General features: G+C 40.3%; 1 protein-coding gene across 32 annotated transcripts in view; it reads left to right on the forward strand.

Annotated features, from left to right (window-relative positions):
- The window catches only part of ABLIM1 (actin binding LIM protein 1), a 197,919-nt gene that overhangs the window by 26,892 nt on the left and 146,340 nt on the right, over positions 1–24,687 (forward strand). For 29 of the 32 annotated variants that reach the window (XM_079976665.1, XM_079976676.1, XM_079976687.1 and 26 more), the window contains exon 1: positions 10,638–10,792. The exons of 2 other annotated variants lie outside the window; for them this stretch is intronic. In XM_079976665.1, coding sequence (XP_079832791.1) covers positions 10,753–10,792 — 40 coding nt within the window. In that variant the 5' untranslated portion in view covers positions 10,638–10,752. Of the gene's footprint in view, positions 1–10,637; positions 10,822–24,687 lie in introns of those variants that run through there. One more of the 32 variants, XM_079976685.1, reaches the window with a different exon arrangement.

The following is a 24,687-nucleotide window of genomic DNA, read 5'->3' on the forward strand; positions in this document are numbered from 1 at the left end:
AGTTTTGGGCCATGAAGAAGCAGGGAAGTACCTGAACTAGGATGGTGCGTGTGACAATCACTAGCCATAAATGTAAACCTGGAGGCCACATTTGTGTATTCTTCTGTTGAAATTAATGTGATGATGTTTTCATGGAATTTATTTGTGTGCATGCCACACACCCCTACCTTATAGCTGCACAACACTATTGCTGAAAGGCTCCTGTGCTGTTTGTAGAAAAAAAAAAGGCCTGGGGTGGTAATGAAGAGAGTGCCATTGGCTGCTCTTTGTTGATAAAACTGACTTCTTTATGCCCTTCTCAGTTTACTAATTCCTTCTGTAGCATTGTTTCTCCACCCTCAATGATGGCTGTCTCTGGTATGTGGCACTTTACCCCTACAGCTGGGCAAGCTGGTCTTTAAAAGCTTGTTCCAATAAAGATGCCAGAATTATTCCATGGATCAGCTGTTTGATGGTACAAGTGCCAGCCCCCTCCCCGAGGAACAAATATATCTGCTCCCAGTTGAGCTCTCACTCTTTTGGCTTGGCGCCTGGAACGCAGAATCTGGTGCCAAAGCATGCCACTTGGTTCCAGCATTCACTTTTCTTGTTGTTGTTCTAATTAATGACTCTGCACATTAGAACAGTTACCAAAGCTTTTTTTTTAAAGTATCTTTTAAATAATTTTTATGAAAGCATAAAAAGAAAAATGAACAGATGGAGAATTGGAAACATGCTATGACAAGGGTGTGACATACCTTGGAGTCCTTAAGAGAGGTCTTACCCCTCTTTCTTTTTTAATTTTATTTTTGTTTATTTTTTTTCATTTTATTTTGCAATGTTACATTCAGTTACACCTTTTAACATTCTTTAAAATACATGCTGTACATATATGTCTATATATATATCTATATATAAATCTATCTATTCTCCTTATTTGTACTTTTGTCACAAAAGTCTTACCCCTCTTTCTACCCTGGCACCCCTTAGGAAGACCAATTTAACTGAGAATCTAAGTGCCCCAACTTTATCACTAGGCTTAAACCCGCAATAGATTAGCTCAGTGGATCGTCAGCTGCCACTGCCTGCCTAATGGCGTGCTATAGGACTCAATTGCAGCTTGGCTAGCAGATCCAAGATAAGGATGTAGAGTGAGCTGTGAGATTCTTCAGAATCTCCTGGGATCAAACTACACCAGCTTGTACTCAGACCAAACAGTAGTAAACTCATTGTACACAGTCGATACATTTCCAAAAAGAGTCACACAAGTTTGCACTGAATATCGTGAAAAATTACGTTTCTGGGATGAAAGTGTTTTGTCTCCTGACTGTGCTTTAATACCTATGAATATATACAGTACAGTACTTCTAGTGTAATGTTTGGGTTTATTAACATATTGAAACACTTGTAGCTAATGGATAAGTGAAAAAGAAGACTAGCCACTACAACTTAAGTAGCAGAGAGAATTGCAGCAGATGTAGGTTGCATAATATTAAAGATGCAAGAGTTTTATATCTTCTCACCTGGCCACCCTACCTGCCGGTCTTCCAATACATAATATTAATATTTGCATTGCCACCCTTCCCTTTGTTTCTAATACATTTGTATGAGATAAGTGCTACAGGAAGATTTTGATCAAACCCTATTTTAGATTTTGTCCTACATGCGATTGTGACATCATGCTAGATCAAGCAGTATACTGTATTTCTTTAAAAGAAACATACTTTTAAAACATTGTGTAGTGTGTGCCTATGTTTTGTTTTCCTTAATAAATGTTAATTTAATCATTTTTTTTTTGTCTTGGCTATTTGAGGTCATTGCCCAACTCCAAAAGCATCTGTAGACACTTGAAAACACACTACTCATGACATAATATGGACAGAAAGTAATGGTGCTGAAGGAGGACCATCTGGGATAACAAACAAACAAACAAACAAACAAACAAACAAACAAACAATAAATAAAACCAAGGAGGGATGTAGAGGCTTATACCAGTGGTCCTCCTGAGAGTTTTGGGGTTCCTACCTGCCTGGATGTAAATAAAAGGTGGCGTCTATACTGAATTTGTTCTAGTGTAAAATATAGCTAGCCTGTTCTCCTTTGTCTGGATTAAAAAGCTACCTGGAGTTGTTCTGAGAATGACAGGGACATTCTAAATAGTCTGGATCACACACAGCAGTCTCTGTAGCTATGGTGTGAATATAATTTTGGAACCATCTCCAGACAACTTTGAAACTATTTGTACTGTCCTTCAAGCCACAGTCTCATTTCTGGGAAAATGAAAAATGTTCCCTTCCTGATCAAGAGGCTCATCATGTGTTGAAGCTATTACAACATTGTTGATTTATTATTAGCAACAGAAAGCAAAGTAATGACTTTCACTTTCCTAAGGTATTCCTGAAATAGAGCCAAGCTGTGATTCATTTTCCTTTTTTCTCATGATAAGATTAAGCTCAGGTGCATCAATGAAACATTTCCATTTTTAAAAATAAAAGTAATATTTTTAAAATTACATTATGTACGTTTGAGAAAACAACTAAGAGCTTCAATTTTTAAGATTGCAAGCAGAGATAGGATAGTAAAAACTGAAAACTAATGTTTTAAGACTATACTTGTAAGCATAATTATTCATGAGTATACCCACTTTTGAGTAAAATTCTGTAGGCTGTTCTGGTACGAGTATGCTTTCATAACACATTAAACTAATGTCATTACTAAGCAGTCAGGTGCATAGTAATTTTTAATAAAGGTACCCCCTGCCCATACGGGCCAGTCGTGACCGACTCTGGGGTTGCGTGCTCATCTCGCTTAAGAGGCTGGGAGCCAGCGCTGTCCGAAGACACTTCCGGGTCACGTGGCCAGCGTGACGAAGCTGCTCTGGCGAGCCAGCACTAGCGCAACACACAGAAACGCCGTTTACCTTCCCGCTATAAAGCGGTACCTATTTATCTACTTGCACTTAGGGGTGCTTTCGAACTGCTAGGTAGGCAGGAGCTGGGACCGAACGACGGGAGCTCACCCCGCCGCGGGGATTCGAACCGCCGACCATACGATCAGCAAGTTCTAGGCACTGAGGTTTTACCCACAGCGCCACCCGCATCCCTTTTAAATTTTTTTAATAGGTGTGTAGAAAAGCAAAATTCAGCAAGTGTTGAAACTTGCTGCTGAAATTCCCTCTTCTGCACAACTAGAAAAAGTATAGCAGCCCTGTGCTCTTTCATCTTGCCCCCAGTAGTCTCACTGAATTTAGTAATCAGTGTAATGATTACTGACAATGCAGTTCCATGCATGTTTACTTGGAACTAAGTTCCATTGTGTTTGTTAGGGCTTACTCCAAAGTAAGGAAGTTTACAAATGTGCTGTTCAAACTTAAGATTTATTTTTTTGGTGGATCACCAGGTTGATGGCTCTGGGATAACTCAATTGGAAGAGCATAAGCATCAAGGTCATTTTGAATCAAGGTAGTGGACCGAAACATGACTTTAGCATTATTCTAAACAATAAATAATTTTACATTGAAAGACTCATTGGGAAAAGTCTTTGGCATACAATTTCATATGGTCTGTGGCTTGGTGAAATGTTTGGAGCAAAGCTAATGGCTTTGAGATGAAATAATATCTAGTGTGGGCGTAAAACACAGGTGCTGTCGTGAAAAAACTTTTTTTAGCATCTCCATGCTTTTGAGATGCTTGATCAAATTTTATCTCAAGTAATCCATCTGACCTTTTAGAATTATTTGCCTTCAAAGTACTTTGGAGAGTATAATCTGGGTGTATAACTGGAGCGTCCAATGTATTAGGTATTTTGGCATACCATTATGGGCTAGTGATCTCCCAGCAACATTGGAAAAATGTCCCTCTAGTGCTGGCATAATACCATGCTCTGTGACAACCCCTCTTGCATAAGATCATCATGGTTCATTCTGAGCACTTGATTGGTGGCCCAGCAAATTATAGGCTTGTGGTGTTGGCATAGCTGATGAAGGAACAAATGTTGCATTGCGGGGAGGAAGCATGCTGTGTGGTCACTTCACTGATAATGTATAAATTGTTTTGCAGACCCATATAAGGATCAGTTGGTCTGATGGACACCATTGGAAGGATAAGACATCAGCTGCATTGAATGGGACATGATGTCCTTTTTGGAAATGAATTATGTGTCATTAAGTTTTGATATCTGCCATGGCCATTTGTTTATTTACTTGTTTACTTGGCTTATTTACAAATCCACGATAAGCCATGATTGTTCAATCAAAAGGAAATAACATAGCTCTTCTAATTCTAAAAGAGCTTTCAGGAGTGTGTAATCAATATGACCATGGAGAGCATCATATTGTGATTTCTCCTTACCTGAAGAAACTTTGAAGGGCATGAAGGCAGCTTAGAATAAGCTGACTCCAGCTTTTGAAATTAGCAAATACTTAAGTGAGCAGGACATAGCCATGCTTCAATATTTGTAAAAAGTGCATACAAATTTAACATAGGTTGATGTTGATTCATAGCCAAAATTTTGTTGCACTCATCTTGTCCCTTAAATTGCAAACACTTGATAATAGCCAACACTGTACTGTATGATGGAGGCAGTAACTATATGCAGAAGCTCGGATACAAGCCTTGGTAGGATAGGAATAGAAGTAAATGGACCACCAGAGCCAGTCTACAGGAGTACCAGTGTGGAATAAGTGTCCTTTGAAGCAAGCATGTGAAGCAGTAAATGTATCTGGAGAGGGACTAGCCTGAGCAGTAGGCAAACAGGTGGGTGGACAAGCAAATAGGGAATCTGATTGGTCAAGAGCAGGGGTCAGCAATTTTTTTCAGCAGGGGGCCGGTACACTGTCCCTCAGACCTTGTGGGAAGCCTGGACTATATTTTGGAAAAATAAAATGAATGAATTCCTATGTCCCACAAATAACCCAGAGATGCATTTTAAATAAAAGCACACATTCTACTCATGTAAAAACACCAGGCAGGCCCCACAAATAACCCAGAGATGCATTTTAAATAAAAGGACACATTCTACTCATGTAAAAACACGCTGATTTCCGGACCGCCTGCGGGCCGGATTTAGAAGGCAATTGGGCTGGATCCAGCCTCCGGGCCTTAGTTTGCCTACCCATGGTCAAGAGAATAGACGTTAAGCAGGAAAAAGAAGAGGCAGGCTGACTGGTAGAGGTCCTGAGAGCAAAGCTTGACTCTTGCTAGTTTGCTCACCATTCTGTGTGTTTTATTTAATTCATACAATAAAAAAAGGAATTTGTCTTGCTACCAATTCATGAATTATAATGCTTTCAGCTATTATAACATTTTAATGAAAACAACACAACAGGGTTCAGCCAAAGGCAAGGATGGATAAGATGGCCTTGCAGCATAGAAGTAATTTTGGTTCATCATTAGAATATTTCTAAATGAGTTTAAGAAAAAATATTTTACAGTGTGGATCCTCAAAGCATAGTCATTCTTACTTTATTACAGGTCAACTCATTCCACTGACAGTGATGCAGCTGCTTAGAAATGCACATAGCTAGCAAGCAACATTTGTTGCAAAATAATTAGGCAACAGTAGTTGCAGAAGCTGGTTTTTCTGCACTTGTTCATTATTCCTTGTGACTCCTTACTGTGCCAAATGTTTTACAGATCTTATCTCATTCATCTTCACAACAGCCTGGGTGGTAAGCTAGTGTTTTTTATTTCAGTTAGAATTTGTAGGACACGGAGCTATGTTGTGCAAAACTACAGACGGACGCCAACAACTGAGTTTCTGCCTGATTGAGCCAGTCTTTACATTATGTACTGATTCTAAAACCTTGCTAAGTGACGATGTCTGCACCAGATCATGTTCATATGATTTGCTTTCATATCTTTCCTGTCTTGTCCTCTGTTATCCATCACTCCCCATCTCCCCACTCCTACCAAAGTCAGCAGTATCCCATTAACCTTGATTTGATAGCCCCCCATATTAGTCTGGAAAACTTCTTTTAAACTTTATATACATGTCATGTTCCTGATTCTGACCGTTAACCCCCTTGAAAATAAATAAGATGATCATTCCTGGGATAGTTCAGTTGTAGAGCATGAGACTCTTAAATTTAGAGTTGTGGGTTTGAGCTGCATGTTGGGCAGAAGATTCTTGCATTGCAGGGGGTTGGACCAGATGACTCTTCCAACTCTACAATTCTATGATTAATTCTATGAATCAATATATATTCACGTATGGAACATTTTAGGGAATCTTTTAATGTTTAATAGACTATTGTATTTTAATATTCTGTTGGAAGCCGCCCAGAGTGGCTGGGGAAACCCAGCCAGATGGGTGGGGTATAAATAAATTATTATTATTATTATTATTATTATTATTATTAAAAATAATGAATACCAGATTTTCCTGGTTTGGATATGTTGTGTGTTTGACCCTGACCAACTCTGCACAGCTCTGCAGGGACGTAGCTAGCTGCTTTAGCACGCGGAGTGGCAGGAGCAGGGTGATCTGCCCACAGAGTCCGCCTGGCGGACGCAAGCCCCACACTGCCGTTTTGGGCAGCATGGGGCCCTGAGCCACCGCATCACTCCCAGGAGAGATGCGTGGCTTGGGCGCGCTCCAGACCAGGCCTCGTGGTAAGTGCCGCCCCCCGCAGTGTGCCATTTTGTCACCCCCTCAGGGATGACACCCGGGGTGGGCTGCCCCCACTGCCCCCCTTCCTCTGCCCCTGCAGCTCTGGCTGCTATGCTGTTCTTATTGAGGCAGTCCTTTTTTTGCTTTAAAATATGAGGCGCTGGCACTCTGTACTAGTGAGTACTCTCCTTCTCCCTCTCCCCACCCACCCTTCCTGCATGAAGGCATCTGGGGATCTATTCCTTTAAAAAATATATGCAATAGCAGTTTTTATAATCACGTTCTGCCACTTTATTTTTTTAAAACACACCATCTAAACAATAGTCCTTCGAGGAAGTGAGTATGCATAAGAAATATGAAACAATTAGTACTGGGTCAATGATGGGCAAACATAAATGAAACAAGATAGAGCTTCTGGTTTAGTTATTTCTTGGAGTTTCATATTTCACTGCAGAAATAAGCATGTATATATTACTGCTTGGTCACATTTCATTATGGTAGATTATCATGATTCGAAAAAATATATCTCTTACCTTGGAAATATTTATTAGGGACATTTCTCATGATTCATTTATTATGGGGTTTATCTGAAATAGAAAATCTGTCCATTTTGTTTGCATAATATGTGCTTGCATTTCTTATATATTGCTTTTCTCCTTCTGTGCTGGTTCTACAGCACCTATATGCATAGTTCCATTAGAACAAGCATAGGCAAACTTGGCCCTCCAGATGTTTTTGGCCTACAACTCCCATGATCCCTAGCTAACAGGACCAGTGATCAGGGGTGATGGGAATTGTAGTCCCAAAACATCTGGAGGGCCGAGTTTGCCTATGCCTGCATTAGAATGCAAGTAGTTCTATTTGTCTTTACTTTTATCCTACTATGTGCTTTATACTAACTTTAAGTGTTCTGTCCCCCTACTCTAAGAATGGGGGCCAAGTCTGTCCCTATTTACAGCTGCTTCCTTGCACTCCCCTTCCGTCTCATGTTGATTTGTCGCCACCCTCTTTGGATCTAGTTAGTCACATCGCTGTGGTGGACTCAAGTGGTTGGGGTCTACAGTGTGTCTGGTGTGGTGTTTGCTTGCATCACAGCCATGCCATACCTTGCTTCATCAAAGAGTTAAGCCTTTTCCATGTATGGCCATCTACAGATGACCTGCAAGAGCTCATGAATCAAACATAGCCTTGAGTTCTGATGTGCGCTTATTTTCAGTCACACTTGTATACCTGAAATAAAACTCCTTACATGTTCCTTGAAGAAAAACACCTCCCTTTGCAAAACCAAGAACTTACTGTTTAATCAAGAAGATACTAATAGAAGTGAAATACGGATGAGTTAGCTTATGAAAGGACTTTAAGCAGTGTTGGATTTCTTGGCAGAAAACCATGTGTCACACAATACATGCATCCAAGTGTTTTATCTCAGTGTTATCTGCTTGTGACCCCTTTCTTGGTACCCAGTTAAAGAAAAGCAGTTGGCATCGGCTGGCTCGCCAGCTGCACATAACTATGGAAAAGCAGCAAAGAAGATTACAAATGGCCTTGTGGTCAGTATTGGAAGCTTAAACAAATTATACAACCTACCCACCATTCTTGGCCCTCTTATTCTTGTTAACAGAAGGGTTTGGTTTGTTTGTTTTTAATCATGGGAGACTGATTTATTTGTCTTAAGTTTCTGGAACTGTTATACTTTTCTGGAACCCTGACTTCAGAGAGAAAAATCCTAGCAGAATCAGTACATTTCATTATTATTCTTTTAAACAGCCTGAGGAACATGCAGTGGTAGTAGTAGTAATAATGATGATGATGATGATAATAATAATAATAATAATACCCCGCCAATCTTGCTGGGTTTCCCCAGCCACTCTGGGTGGCTCCCAACAGAATATTATTATTGTTAATAATAATAATAATAATAATAATAATGGTGCGACAAAACATCAAACATTAAAAACTTCCCTAAACAGGGCTGCCTTCAGATGTTATAATGGAATCAGAGAATTGTAGAGTTGGAAGGGACCCTGCAATTCAGTGATCTCAACTAAACCATCCATGACAGACGGCCATCCAACCTCTGCTTAAGGAAAGTCCACCACCTGCAGAGGGAATCTGTTCCACTGTTGAACATCAGAAGGTTATTCCTGATGCTTAATTGGAATCTTCTTTGTGTTAAAATACAGTGGAGGGTGGTCTGTGTGAATATTAAGGTTCTTGGCTGCTCATTTTCCTTTACAGCTTACCACCTGATTGGTTTAGCTGCACTTTTCTGAACCCTTTCCAGCTCTACAATATCCTTTTTCAGGTGCAGTGACTGGCCTTGGAACAGTCACTGCCTGTCAGCCTGACCTGCTTCACAAGATTGCTGTGAACATAAGGAGGAAATTTAGGCCACCCTTGTAGTTATAAGAGGAGGTTGCTTTAGGCAACTGGTAGGACAGGTATTGCCAGTTACCTGGAAGCAATAGAGGAGCTGAGGGAAAAGAGCATTCAACACCCTGGGTGCACCATGCTGGAGGCTAGTATAATAAAAGTTGTAGCACTGCCTGACTAAGCGCCCACAATACTTGCCTGAAACAAATCCAGGGGCCCTGGTGACAATGGACACCTCCCAAAAGTTGCCCAGTCTTGCTTTGTTTAAGCCCTGCTCTTAATTCCCAGGGCTTCAGTTCATTATTTTGGGGATGGGCAATATACCTTCATGCCAAGGTGACAGAGGTGAGCTCATTGTCAACTGTGTATCCTCCCTCTTGCTTTGATCTACACACCACTTTAAAAGCTGGAAGCTATTGACTGTTTCAAGAGCACCACTTGACCCATTTCCCCTATTTGATTTTAGTGAAAGAGCCCCAGACAAAGTCCCTTATGCCCCCCTATGCCACACCGATACAAGCTAAGCTTGTTAGAAGTGGTACCAGCATGCTCTATCTCAGGGGAACCTTTGGTCTTTCATATGTTATATGACTATAATTTCCATCAGCACCTACCAGCCAGCACAGCCAATGGTCAAGGATGAGGCAGCTGTAATCCATTAACACCTATAGGGCCACAGTTTCCTCACCCCTTCTCTTTAACATCAAGCTACTACAAAAGCATGTAAACAGGTGTTCACATAGAACCCTTCAGCTTGTTCTCCATGTCCCTTTGGTCTATCATAAACTGGTTGCTCTGTTATGTATTCAGATTTTTACCCTTCTGCTACAGTACAAAACTTTGAAGATGGAGTCAGGCCACCCAATGATAACCAACTCACGGTTCATTGCAGAGAAGCTCATTGCAGAGAAAGGCTCCCCACACACTACAACCCCAGTTATTGACTGGATTATGTTGAAAAGCTGTCTAGTGGAAAGCTTAAAAAAGAAATGAGATGCTGAGTTAGGAGATGCTGAGCCCTATAGTGTGTGTGTGTGTGTGCGCACGTGCGAACTGGAGTTGTCCTTCTGTGAGTTCAAGCTTAGGTTTGATATGTGCAGTGGTTAAGTGAATAAAAATAATATGTGCCTTTCTTCCTGTGAAAGTTAGTAGGAATGGTTGAAATGAAGTCATCAATGAGTGGGGACTGGTGATGAAATGTGGATTGGACCCAGTGTTCATGGTGCATTCAGGTACATACCCAACACACACAGAAAACTGGAGGGCACAGCGGACCTAATGAGTCCTGTAGGCAACAGACTTTGCTCCAGGAGTTAATATCCGGCTCAAACACTTGAAATTTCCCCTTACCCAAGTCATGAAACCTCTTGATCAATATCAACAATTTGGTGCTATTTCCTTGGGCTGGTGAATGGAGGTTTGTCAGTTGTCATTCTCCTAATGCAATTTCCCCGTCCTTCCTTTAGCTGTTAGCGTTCTGTGTGCAAATAGCAAAATGTTAACTCATCAAAATGTTAATTCATTCCAAAGGTGTTCTCTGCATCAGTGATCAGGATGATTAAGATTTGTAAAGGGCATCGAATCTTTGCTGTGCTTTTAACGTTACTTGGGAGCAGCAGTGGCACACCCTGCCTGACATGGCCACACCTCCCCAGAGCTGAGCAGCTCGCCAAGGGAAAGGGAAAGAGCCAGAGGCAGAGCAGCCACTCCAAAGGACTAGCTGTTCCGTTCTGTTCTTGAGGAAACTATAGCTTTTCTGGGCTGCGGAGACGTTTCATCTGGAGAATACAAATGGAGTTACAAATACATCAGAGCTCTGAAAATGGTCAAGGTCCGTCCCGATTGAGCCTGCCCTGCTATGTAAATTGTCTCACAATACGGTATAGTTTAAACAGCGTACAGGATGTTATTCTTGATTTATTCAAACAGGAAACAAATTAGGGAAGTTTTGTTGGACTAAACTAGGCGTGTGTCTCATATGGGTTGTTACATTCTTAACAGGAGTACTCTGTTTCTCTGTGCAAGTACATACTGTTCTTGTTTTGAAATGGTAGATCTGGTTTGCATTACGGACTTAGCAGAAAGGAAAGCACTTTTTATAGGTATAGTAACTGTTAAGTAACCCCCCTTGTCCTCTGCAATAGACATGCCTGATCTGCATGTCTTGGGATGATTGATCAAGTACCGTAGCTTGAACATTATTAGGTTTGAACTGACTGCTTCTGTTGAAAGGACAGGCAGGTTTTCAACATATGCAGTAGTTAAAACAGGATTATATTTAGAGCTCAGTTTATATATGGAGCAAGGTTTACTGACTGTCTTTGAAAATGGGCTGAAATACAGTAATCCCTTCATCAAATCTTATACCAAATGAAAACATTCTTTACCCTTGGTGTTAACCAGCAGTGAGTCGCAGCCTGCATTTTGACCAGCAAACTGTTTTTATTTATTCAGCCAATTATTCTCTGCAAATTAAGCCATGTTAGAAACTCTAGTTCTGAGGCATGCTTTTTAAAGATATTGTAAGAGTTTCCCTTTAGGAGAAGCATGGATAGATCAGAGATGGAATGGCTATGGCAAGGGTTCACCACATGAATAATTTGTGCATAATTTCTTCATACCACCACCATCCCCTGTTCAGATTTGTAAGATTGTATGATGGTAGCTGGGCAGGTTTCAAGTTGATGAACAGGTGTGCCTTACGTGATCACATTTCCCTTTTGGCTCAGATATTGTAAGCTTTATTTGTTCAGGCATAGTGCAGAATGTATGCATGTCTCTGCTTATTAGAGAAGTACCTACCACATTCCCATTACAAGTGCCAGAGTTTGTAAAGTGTATTTGCTGATTTGTTGTACAATCTAGGTATCTTTGCCAAGGTCTGAACGGCACACATGATATCATTTGAATGGAAAGTTCATTCTTCAAACAGAACTAGCCAAACCAGTGTGGTGGTTGATCACTTGGGAAGAATACATTGTAGTGCTAAGGAGATTGTTGCATCAGCACAAGCATTTCAGCTTGCCAGATGGAAGAATCTCCCCTCTCCTCCCCCTGGGTGCTGTTCTGGGGGTGTCCAGAGCCATTTTGGGAGTGGGGCAAACAGGGAGAGGAGGGGGGTTACAAAGCCCCTCTACTGTAGTGGAAGACCTTGCTTGCAGAGCTTATAGCCAGGGCTGCTGCAATAAACAGCTGTGCAAGCCTTTGGGAGGCAGAGATGTGGGAAGGCATCAGAGGAGGGAGGGAAGGAAAGAGGGACAGAGGCCAGTGTTGCCCTGACCATCATTCAAGGCACCCCAGGGTACCACGACACACTAGTTGAAAACCACTGATCTAGTGGCAAATTTGTTATGCTGCACTCTTCTCACTCCTGTTTTCCTCTTGTGATGCTTTCTAATCTAGATGTATGAGTTGCAGTGCAATCCTATGTCTGATCAGAAATAAATCTAATTCAGCTCAATGACACTTAGTCCTAGGTAGCAGGGCACAGGGTTCTATTCTCAGTGTGACAGAGCAGGCAGGTTGTTACAATGAAGTTCCAAAAATGCCTGATAACTATAGCTATGGAGTCCAGAATCTGGTTGCTTTCAGCAGTCAAGAGTTTTCTTTTGCATTGCACCTAGAGTTTGCTTAAAATATGGGTACGAAAGTCAAGTGTCAGGTCAGGCCTGTCATTTGCTTAGTTTTTGTAGCTATGATGATGATTTCTCATTTCAGGGAGCTGTACTACAAAAGTGTCATGTTCCTGTGAGATTATCTCAGGAGGAATCTAGAATCATTTTATGTTTTCAGAGGAATTACTATGTATTGATATTTCTGACTTGAAAGCTTATTACATCTTTTGCCAACCTGGTGCTTTCCAGCTGTTTTGGACTACAGTTGTCAGTGGCTGGGGATGATGGGAACTGTGGTCTAAAACAGCTGGAGGGCACCAGGTTGGTGAAGGCTGGCTTAATGGGAAAACTCAACTTGGCCTGGCTATATACTATATATTGGCCATCTAGACCAATTCATGCAACAACAAAATTCCTTGGACGTAAGCAGTTTCCTACAATAATAATAATAATAATAATAATTTATTATTTGTACCCCGCCCATCTGGCTGGGTCTCCCCAGCCACTCTGGGCGGCTTCCATAAAAACCAAAAATACACTAAAATATCACAGATTAAAAACTTCTTATTGAAATATTACTAGGGAAGGATGAACTATAGATTGGTGGTTGAGCACATGTATTGCATGCAGAAGACCCCAGGTTGAGCACATGTATTGCATGCAGAAGACCCCAGGTTCAATCCCTGGTCACTTTAGTAAAAGGATCAGGTAGTGGGTGTTGGGGAAAGACCTCTGCTTCAGACCCTGGAAGCCTACATCGTCAGAAAAGGCAACGGTGGGTTAGACAGGCAGCTGGATTTGTATAAGACAGCTTTGTATATTTCCTGAGGAGATCCCACAACTCCCTTGGATAAACTGCTTTTCTTTCAGCTGAAACCTGCTTTGCTCCAACTTGTCCTCTTGAAATATGAAGCTCTGAGAAACAGTTGTTTCTTCCCACAAAAAAGGAAAAGTTTCATAATGTGATGTATTTATTAAGATGACTCACTGGATAGTGATGGATTTAAGTTTTTGACTTTAGGTCTTTAAAAAATAATTCTTATTGCACTGCGAGGAATACAACCAGTGGGACGTAATTAAAGTGTAGGCAAAAATAACAGTTTATTCCACATTTTTCACTTGGCAACACATAGGTACAGTGCTACCAGTTTGATTGTTTACTGAAAATATTGGTACTTTCAAATGAATGAATGAATGAATGAATGAATGTGGAGCTGCAGTATAAATGGTTCTGGTGTGAATAAACTTGTCTTTTTGAACAGTTTGAAGGCGTGGCACTTTCCAGTAGTTTAACAAGGTAATTGTTTTGCAGATGAAGTAATAGAGGGTGTGCTTTTAGACCTAAAGCATGCAAAGACATGTGTTCTGAAGCCGCTCTGCTAAAATATACCAGCTAAGCATCAGCTCCTGGATCAGCTTCTGGGCACCAATAGCAAGCAGGTGATTTAACACTCTGCCTAGCAGCCAGGAATTGGATTGACCATATGCTAAATTAAAAAGAGAGCCTGCCATATAATGTGGATTATTGTGCAGTAGATTTACATCTGCATATGCAGTAGTACAATTCCTTCTCTGTGCAGCATCTCTAATGACAGAAAAAGGGCATGTATATAATGCAATTATTTTCTTCTTTCAGTTCACTGAGTTGGGGATCGAGAAACAGATGTATTCCCTTTCATGTATTGTTTTTCTTCAGTAACAAGACAGTTTGACAATTTCATTTCCAGACACTTGAGGCAGTGAAAGCATATGCAAAACCTTTCTTTTTGAGTGTGAAGTGTCAGTGTGAAGTGTTTGCTTTTGATGATTTCAGTGGAAGAAAAACAACAACCCTCAAATTATTTTGTGTGTCAGTTGGATGACTTAAGGGAGGTAGAGGGAATAATGCGAGTATTTGGCAGCAGCACAAAAAGGACAGCAAAAAGCAGTAAAGATTGGCTTGCAGCTTGTTTGTAGTTAAAGAGAAATAAGTGGATGTTGCCAAGCTAGTTCCAGAACAAAAATACCCAGCATCTGCTAAGAGCATTAGAATTTTAGCTGATAATTCCTGGGTTAGTTTATGCTTATGTTTGGCTTTTTCCTCTGAAAATATCAGTGCAACTACAAGAAGCTCCCCAATTGGCTTTTCTTCTTGCATATTTGGAATATAACTTAAAAGCAACTTTCGTGTTAATTGTGGACTTGTGTCATTCTTGGACAAATATCCTACTGAATTTGAAGAACTTGAAATTCCACAGCCTGAACAGGTGTGTCCCCCAGAATTATAATGGTGAATTAAAGGGTTTATTGATGCGTATCTGTCTCCTGTGTATGATCACATAGGTCTCATTCAGATAAAACTAGGGCTTCATACTGCAGGAATGGGCCTTGGGCTCATGTACTTCCCCTCCTCCAGTGCAACTACAAAGATAGAATTTGGAAACTTTTGGTCTTGTTTCAGATTAAGCACAGCTGCTTGTGTTGTCTGAATCCAGAATCCTGAACTGTGATTATTGTTAACTGTGGTTTGTTGGATTTTTTTTTTTTTTTTGGATATTGGTTTGTTTCAATTAACCATAGTTAAAGAGTAGGGTGGTCAAGGATAAAAGAGGCACAACAGTAAGGGAAGAGAGTAGTCATTGCAGCAGCATACCCAAGGTATTGGTCACTATCACAGCACGGGATATGATAGTATAGCCTTCAGGAACACTAGCAGGAACCTTTTTTCTGGGTCCACTGTATCATTGCTAGGGAATAGAGTTGGATTTTACACTGTGATACACAGCAGTGTGTAGGACTGGGCTGCCCGCATTGTACTGGGTCAAACTATTGCTTCATCTAGTCCACTATTTTATATTCTGACTGGAAGTTTCAGGTAGAGGTCTTTCAGACTTCTACTTCATCTGCTTCCTCTGATGCCAGGGACTGGACGTGGGACTTTCTACATGCAAAGCATGTACTCTCCCACTAAGAAACAGTCCTGCCCACTCCAGAAGGTTATATTTTAGTCTTTCTCTTCACACAAAGCAGCATTCTCTTCATATTGGTGATGTCAGCAGAATCAAAGCAGTGCATCCAGCTTCCTGTTATCCTGGGATACTACTTCCAAGCAAATTAAGCTTTGATAACAAAGAATTAACTTTTCTTGTACTTTGTAAAGTCTAATGCACTACATAACTGGCTCCTGGTGACAAGCTGTTACCTTCTTTATGGTTCTGTAGACTGAAAATTACTTGGTACACTAAAACTCAGCAACCTCACAAATAATGACTTCTTCCCTACTAAAGTATTACTTGAAAATATCAGGATGTTCTTCCCTGGCAGGCAAAAAAAAGAGAGAGATACTAAAATATAACAGGTAATTAGGGTACTACCAGGTGGCAAAATAGTTTTTTTGGGGGGGAGAGGCACAATATCATTTACTATGATCATCTCTCAACAGGTAAATGTCCATGGGCAGGTTGTCGTCTGCTTTTAAAAATCATTCTCAGAATTGTGCATTCCCATCCTGTAATTACATGGTGTTGTGGTCTGGACAGGTGTGCTTAATTACTGGAATACATAGATTGCGGGAGCTGAATGTGAATCAGATCTACATGTGTTTTAACTTCAGGATTTCTGGTAGGTGTACCTCTATTTTGAACTCAAAGAAGACCAATCTAGACTGAATTATGAACAAAGTTCTCTGTGTTCCACATATCAGTTTCCACATTTCCTGAGTGGTTCAGATTTTACTAAAAATATTTATAGTTCTCATGGTTCTGGGGGTTATATTTGAAGGAATCTTGGAAATCCACAGCTAGTCTCATCCGTGATTCCAGTGGCCTGATGGAGAGAAACACGGGATGACCTGAAGTTGCAAGAGTAGTTGCCAAATACCATTGCTAAAATTTTTTAGTGAGAATGTATGAGCAACCTAAATGCTCCTGACAGCTTTAACAAGGCTGAAAGTTTAGTGAAATGTAAAAGACAAACTATTTCATTTAAAGAACTTTGCTTCAATTACCAAATCTTGCTTGCAATGTTGCTAAAAGTTGGCCCTGAATAATATTTATCCGTGACTATAGAATCAAGATCCATGGGGACAGAGTAGAAGGTTGTCCAGGCTAATAGTTAAATGGGTGTTTACTGAATCCGAATCTTGGTACAGCAAAATGTTGTTCAATGTAATTCTTGACCATTCAGTTTATGATTATGAATATCAGAGGACTCATCCACAAGTTGTAGGAAGCCTGCTTCTACCTAGAATACTTTAGAGTACTTTATCCTACTGCTTTTGTAGCCTGTTGGGCTGACATCCCAAGTGGGCTTTTTTCTGCTTAATTGTAACAGGTGGCAGCTTTACCTATGGCCAATCAAGCAACACAGCCTTTTCTTCCTGACTTGCTTTATATCTGTGCTTTGAACCATGACTCCTTGCAGTAGAGTTGGCATTTACTTGCACATTTCTTTCCTGTGACCTAAAAATGTAACTAGAAGAGTGCCTTACTGAAAAGACACTGCATTTTCATTTTGCTGGTAGATTTGCTACATTGCCTTTGCAGAACTTATAGAGATTTGAACTCAAGCCAAGTCTAGTGATTTGACACGCTAGTTGTTGGAGTGGCATATCTAGCCTGTGTTGGCACTACAGAAATTGTGGAGTGGGGGATGTTCAATAAAGCACAAGTGGATTCCAGCCCAGCAAGTTTTATCTCACATGAAAAATGTTAATCTGCCCAGCCTCGTTTCCACTTGTAAAAACCACCTAGAACTACCCGTGGTCCTCTGCCAGCTTGGAGAAAGTTGATTTTTCCCAGAGAACAGACTGTCTCTCTCTTTTTGCCCTGCCCTCCAATAACACTGCCTATGTTTTGAATCCGAGGAGAAATTTAATTGCATTTGAAGGTGAACCAACCTAATTCAGAGTTTGCGAAGCAATGCAAGATCTGAAGCACAAGCAGCCTCCAAATTCACATGCCTTCAGATATTTCAGTGCAGTTCTCCAGCCAAATAATATCTACAAAAATATGCATTCTGAGGTAAAATTGGTATTATGCATACATTTATGAAAATAACATACAAAATGCATTATATTAGGAGAAATCGCTTTGCAAAAATGTATTAAGCAAAGTTGCTTATCTGTACGTGTGTGCGTGTGTGTGCGCGCGTGTGCATATGGAAAAAATAACATTATTTTCTGAAGAATTTTCTTGAAGATTGCAAGCTGATGTGGAAATACGGAGAACTGAATTTAAGATTGTAAAAATGAAAAACTGAGAGAAACAGAAACAAATTTGCCCATCCCTTGTTCTGAAAACTCATTTTGAATTGAGTTGGTACAGTAAAACCTGCCATTTCACTTACTCCTGTGTATGTTTCTCATTTTGTGGTATCACTTTATGATCCACACACTAATTTTCAACATAAGTGAGGCAGCAGTCGTTGATCCTGTAAACATTTGCAAGTAAGACCTGCTAATACTGTATCTGTATTATGTTCTGAGTATTCTGCCAGTGAATGGGAGATTAATTAGGCTAGAAGACTAAAGAAAATTGTTAAGCTATGATCATCAGTACTGATTAAAGTGAATAATTTAATCAGTACTGATTATCATAGCCAAACTGTTTCATATGCATATTTCAGTCTAGTCTGTTGTGGGAATGAAGTGGGGAGGATGGGAAAAGGTCTCTGTTACAGACTTATTTTTGGCCATAATATATATTTATATATCTGAGAGAGACATAATAGATAAGTTGATCAGATTGCTACATTAACAAAGTGTGACTCAGCTCTTTTGTTTCCCGGCATTGTGATGGAAAGCTGATTTTTATTGATCTCTTATGCTGAGAGCACTGTACAAGTGGGTTTGGTAGCGCACGTACACCCAGCAGGCAGTGCTAATGCAAGCTTTCAGACTTGATGCTGTGAGACAAGAGCTAGGCTGTCTGAATTAAGAGAGGTCTATGTTTTTGTGTTTGGCTGAAGAAAACTTCACTTGGTTATTTTTACAAGTCCTAGGGCTTGGTGGTTGTTGGCAGGGTGTGGAGGGAACAACTGCATGGTCAAAATCACAAAATCAACGGAGGAAATAGTGACCCACCCTGATCAAGAGGAAGGACCAGTTTTGCACTAGCTGAAGCTTACCCTCTACCACCGTAGAGTGATACATTGCTCTAGCTTTGAGGTTTAAAAAGTCTTGGATAATCATCTCTAGATCAGAACTTTTTTGAAAAGGGCCTCAGGATTATCACCAAGAGCAGACAGTGAAAAACAGTTCTGGATACTAATGCAATTCAAAGTCAAAGAGCACTTAACTTGTGAAGCTGAGCAACCAACAGGTTGAACATCACATACAGTGGATGCCCGCGTCCTTCTGGATATGGAGGGGCCTGCTGATCATTGCCTCGGGCTTGTTACTATTAGACTTAAGTTTGGCAATCTGAAGCATGTACAGTGGTACCTCGGGTTAAGAATTTAGTTCGTTCTGGAGGTCTGTTCTTAACCTGAAACTGTTCTTAACCTGAAGCACCACTTTAGCTAATGGGGCCTCCCGCTGCTGCTGCACAATTTCTGTTCTCATCCTGGGGCAAAGTTCTTAACCTGAGGTAATATTTCTGGGTTAGCGGAGTTTGTAACCTGAAGTGTATGTAACCTGAAGCGTATGTAACCCGAGGTACCACTGTAATTGAAATTTTCCTAAAGGGAGAAAAGTATCCTTTTTTGTTGCTGCTTGATAGCAACACTAGTAGCGACAGTTAAGTAGTTTTCATGTCAATAAGGAAGATCCTAAATGCACAACAACAGAAACAAACCAGAAATTCAAGCCCACATCTCATTAGCCACTTTGTTGAGCTCCTGGTTCAGGGAAACTGCTCACTAAGGAGCTGCCTTATTATTCTTCATTCTAATCTCTCCTTTTCCATACAGTTGAAAAGGCCATGTCAAGTCAACCAGATGAATAGAGCTGAGCAGCATAAAAGTAATGACTTTAATTAGATATTTCCCCTTGCTTTTCTCCATTGAACCTTCACCACCTGAAAGGAGATTAGTCTCCCTTCCCCACCCATCAGGGGGATTTGAAAATGTCCCTGTGACCAAACTGATTAGTGAAAGAAAAAAATAAATCAGGCCTGGATTCTTACTATAGCTGTGTGCTTTCCCCCCTCTTCATCTTCTAGTTTCTAAGGTCCAGCCAATTTTGTGTTAAAGAAACTAAATTACACAGTAAAAAGCATGCAAGAAACATAGTTATTCTCACTTTTTTAAAAAGATAGTTGACTGGGAAGTTTACCTGTGTGTGTTGCATCAAAATGAATGGGGGTTCCACAAGAACACTGCTGTGTTCCCTTTCATTTAGATTTTGTGCGAAAGATCTCACCTGGTGGATTGTGTACAGTGTCTATAATGAAAAAATTCAATTGGATGCAGTTTGCTGCTACTGTGGAATTAAAACTACTCCCGAGATTTCCATGAAAACATGCTGGTTAGTCATATTCTAGTCACCAGCAATGGCCCAAGTGAGTCTCCCATATCAATTGCCTCTTCAGTCGATATATTTGTGAGCACACAGAAAAGCGGTTTTAAAAAAGGCTTTGTATTTGAGGCTGGGTTTTCATCTCCTTGTTTTGTGAAGTTTTTCAGTGCTCTACAAATCATAATTGAAATCTACATGGTCAAACTGTAACTTGCAGTTCTAACTTGCAGACAAATTACAGATTTTTGATTGATTGTGTGTATTGACAAACTGTGGTTTGCAGCAAAGAAAGGGGGTGGGTCAGGATGTGCACAGGCAAGAAATAGGGTCCTGCTTAAAAGGCTATTCCTATCTCATCCAAGTGTGGTTTAAAGCTAAAGAGCCTTAAGGAGGCAGATCTCTAAGTTGCTCATCATCATTTAGCCCCCGAATAGCATAACAGGCAGGCATTTTACCACTATGGTGGGGTGCATTACATCTCTTTAGTAACAATATATAAATTTGCATATATATTAGCATAAATAAATCAGCATTCTGATGTCTGCTGCCCCAGGCTCCTTTCAAAGGCTGGGATAGAAATAGAATAATAATAATAATGTGAAAGTGACTGCACTAGAAATATTGTGTGAGCCTGAATCTGGTTCTTGTAAAACCAAATCATCTGAACTTATTCTCTGTGTAAAAGAGAACGCACAGTATTTCTTTGCACAAGTTATTCATATATGTGCTTTAAGTGTCCATCACATTGACCATGAGAGACTGGGACACTTAGCAAGAAACTGAGAGGAGCTTGTAAAAACATATTAGCAGAGTGCTCAGAAAAAATGCCCTGTTTGGGCATTGTGCATTCAGTGAATGTGCGGGGATAGCAGGCTGGGGTCTTTCTCCTACACAAGCTTACTGAATGTCTGAATAGAGCCTCTGCACATGCTGCTGTACATATGGAGGTATTTCTGTTCATAGGAATGAACACCCATTGGTGTTAAGCTTCCTACTAGTGTGAACAGAGCCTACACACACACACACACACACACACACACACACGTGCAAAGGTTTTGTTCAGGCGTTCATTGAGCAGCCACTGGGGGAAGCAGCAGAACTTTCTGTTTCCATCTTGTACATTAATTGAATTTGCATTCTGAATGCCTAAACAGGGCTTCCCTGGGTCTAAACTGTATTAAAATACCAATCATCTCTCAGCTGAATCAGGATTCTTGGAAGCCAGTCAGACATTAAACTCACAGTGGAAGCTGCCTTATACCAAGACAGATTATTCGTCCATCCAGATGAAGTGTTCAACCTAACTGTGTAAGGCTCTTTCCCTTGCTTTCACAAGATGCTCAGACTTTTGGAGGAGTCGAGTTGGGAAGCCCCTGATGTGGCTAGTGCCAGTTAAACACAGGATGTTATCCTGTTAGTAAAAGGACATGCTTATGAAATGAGCTAAAAATTGGTATGCCTCAGCACTATCCATTCCACAGGCCACAAACCTAAATGAATGCAATGTATGTAAAGTCACAGCACACACCTTGCTTCCTCAAGTTTTGGGTGGTCTCGGCTGCTTTTCTCCCACTGTGTTCCAAAGTGTCTTCCTTCCTCACGTAGCCAAGGAGCAGTCAGGCAAAGTCTTTTAATCACTGTCTGTTTGAAAACAGCCCTATTGACGACCTTTATATGTCTGAGAATACAAACAAGATTCTCCAGCTTGGTGCCAGAATGACATCAGATTAGATCACTGGCTGCCATAAAGCCCTTCCCAAATGCAGGGGCGAAGAGTAGCTCTCAATATGCTGCATTGCCTTTTCTTTGTTCTGTGATTTCTAAATGATCCTTGCAGCACAGCTAAGCCTTCCTTTCATAGCCGACACTGTCTTCTGATTTGATTAGTTCGTCAGCAATACCTGTCTGCTGGTGATGTGCTATATCTGGTTGTGTTTCTCGTTTGCAGCATGGAAATCAACTTTGCAGGCCTCTGCTAGGAGGCAGATTGATTATTTCAAACTCTGAAGATGGAGAATTAGAGCTCTGAATTGTGCCGCAGACCCACTATGGGAGTTCTTGGCTGAACAGGGATTTCAAAACAGAGCAAAATATTCAGTCCAAATCCCAAGCGTTATGGATCAAAACATTATCTTAGTGATTTTTCTAGGTGGAGTTCATAGCCCATTTTATGACAAGTGAGCACAAAGGCAAGTATAAAGGGTGTTCCTTGTGGAATACTCTGCCAATTGAGATTCAGCAAGCGCCTTCTGTTTCAACTTCTAAACACCCGCTGTAAACTCTTCTGTCAGGCTTCATCAGGCTTATGCGAGCAATTTAGAATGCATATTTCCATGATAGTTAGCTAATCCCTAATTTTAAAATATTTTATGTGAAATATTTTATGTAAAATATTGTATGGTTTTATTATAACTGTTGTAAACCACTCTGATTTTTTTATGATGTGGTATATAAATATATTGATGATTGATTGATTGATCGATAGATAGATGATAGATAGAACTGCTTTTTGAAAGGATGCAATATGCCATGCCATTGCTGCTTATCCTCTGAACTTATTGGACTTACTTGATCCCTGACATTTGCCTTGCAGCATCCTTCCTTTAAACAAATAAATAACTATCCATTTTCTGCTGTTGCATATCCATCTTGACTGATTGTAGTTTATCTTAGTAAAAGTGCTAAATGAATGGTAGTGCTCTGGAGTAAATCCCACTGAAATGTAGTCAGCAAATACAGTGGTACCTCGGGTTACAGACACTTCAGGTTACATACGCTTCAGGTTACAGAGTCCGCTAACCCAGAAATAGTACCTCGGGTTAAGAACTTTGCTTCAGGATGTAAACAGAAATCGCGTGGCGGCAGTGGGAGGCCCCATTAGCTAAAGTGGTGCTTCAGGTTAAGAACAGTTTCAGGTTAAGAACGGACCTCCGGAACGAATTAAGTACTTAACCCGAGGTACCACTGTACACAATTGCATTGTAAATGTTAGCTGAAGACTGCTTGATACCATTAAACACAAAGCTTCATTCAGAGGTTGTCATACTTGTTTGACTATGAGCCTACCTAGACCCTTTATCCTAGGTCCTCCTCCTGGTTCCCCCTTTGAAAGAGGATTGTGACTCCTGGCTTGTGGAATGCTTTCCCCAGTGAGGTTTTTCCTTAGCACTATCATTAATATCTTTCAGCACTGAGCACCTCTTCTTCCAGGCATTTGATGAATTATGATGATTTTGCTGTCTATTGAAAGTAAGTTTGGTGGGGTTTTTTGTTTTGCTGCTGTTTTATTGCATTTGATTAATAGGTCACCGTAATGTTTTTCTTGTAAGGCACTCATTGGTCCCCATTCCCCCAATTTTATGCCATGATCATAAAACTGTAGAGTTGGAAGATAACCTGAGGATCATCTAGTCCAACCCCTGCAATGCAGGAATATGCAGCTGGCCCTTACAGAGATCAAACCTGCAACCTTGACATTACCAGCACCATGCTCTATAAACAGCTGAGCTAAACTCTGTAAGTCTCTTGGAGGCTCTTGTGTGACAAATGACTGCTGACTTGGTTCCTTCAGGCAGAAGGGTGGAATATAAATTGAATAAATAATAATAAATTGAGATTATTATTTTTTAAAGTTAAAATGTGCATAAGGAGGAATTCTCCTGGAATTGTTTGTAAGAAGTCTGTGACTCTGCCAGGTAATGTTGTGGTGGCAGTTCTTAATATGCCTTGAGGAAGAGAAACAAATTGTTACAGGTAACTTGTATGTTGAAGCCCTGATTTGGGGGCTCTAATATGCCTTAGGCAGTAGATAAATGTTTTAATAAAAACAGATTTTAAAAATTGGAGCTTCTATAGGGAAAATGCTAGTGAAATGGAGGGAGTGGGAGAGGTGACTATGTAGAATGTGTAATATAGCATGTTTGGCTGTATAATGGTTTATGTGCGTGTTTTGTATGTTTTCCATAAGCCAATAGCAGGTCTTTCATATAGAGTTCCTCCAGAACTTTCCTCTGCCATAGGAGATAATACTACACTAACTATATTATATGCTTTTTGCAAATCAGGGAGGAGTTCAACTTCCTGTTAAATTGTTAAAAATTTAAGGTCAGGTTAATAAAAAACAATATCTTTGTGTAGACAATTAGATCATGCCTGAATGATAATTAGTAAAATAGCTGGGGTGGTCTGATTCACTGCTGCAAATGTTCATTTGCCTAGATGAGTTGAAAAAGTAGCTTGGTACCATTAGGCTATTTTCTGAACAACTTGGTTGAATCTCACATGGCTAAGAAGCTAAGCTAAGCTAAATTAAGTGCATGAATGCAACTCAACTGGATGAGAAAATTATTCTTTAGTTTGTTTAGTTTCTACAGTATCCCTAATATATATATTTATATATTATTTCACAAAATGTATACACTGCTTGATTGGAAAAAAAACCACAACAACCCCAAAGCAAAACCCTCAAAGTGGTTTTTCTCCAGTACTATTCTTTTTACCTATTATCATTGCTTTCATTAGGTGAATAGGGAAAGAATGACATTATACTCTATGCATGCTAAAAGCTATAGCAATCTGGATTTTTCAGTATAGAACATCCACAGTTCCATCTATGACAACTCTGTTTCAAACATGTAGATAAAGTGTAGCAGTTATCTCCTTGGAAGTTGTTGCGCC

This window comes from Podarcis cretensis (assembly GCF_951804945.1).
Source record: "Podarcis cretensis genome assembly, chromosome: 5".
Taxonomy (NCBI): Eukaryota; Metazoa; Chordata; class Lepidosauria; order Squamata; family Lacertidae; genus Podarcis; species Podarcis cretensis.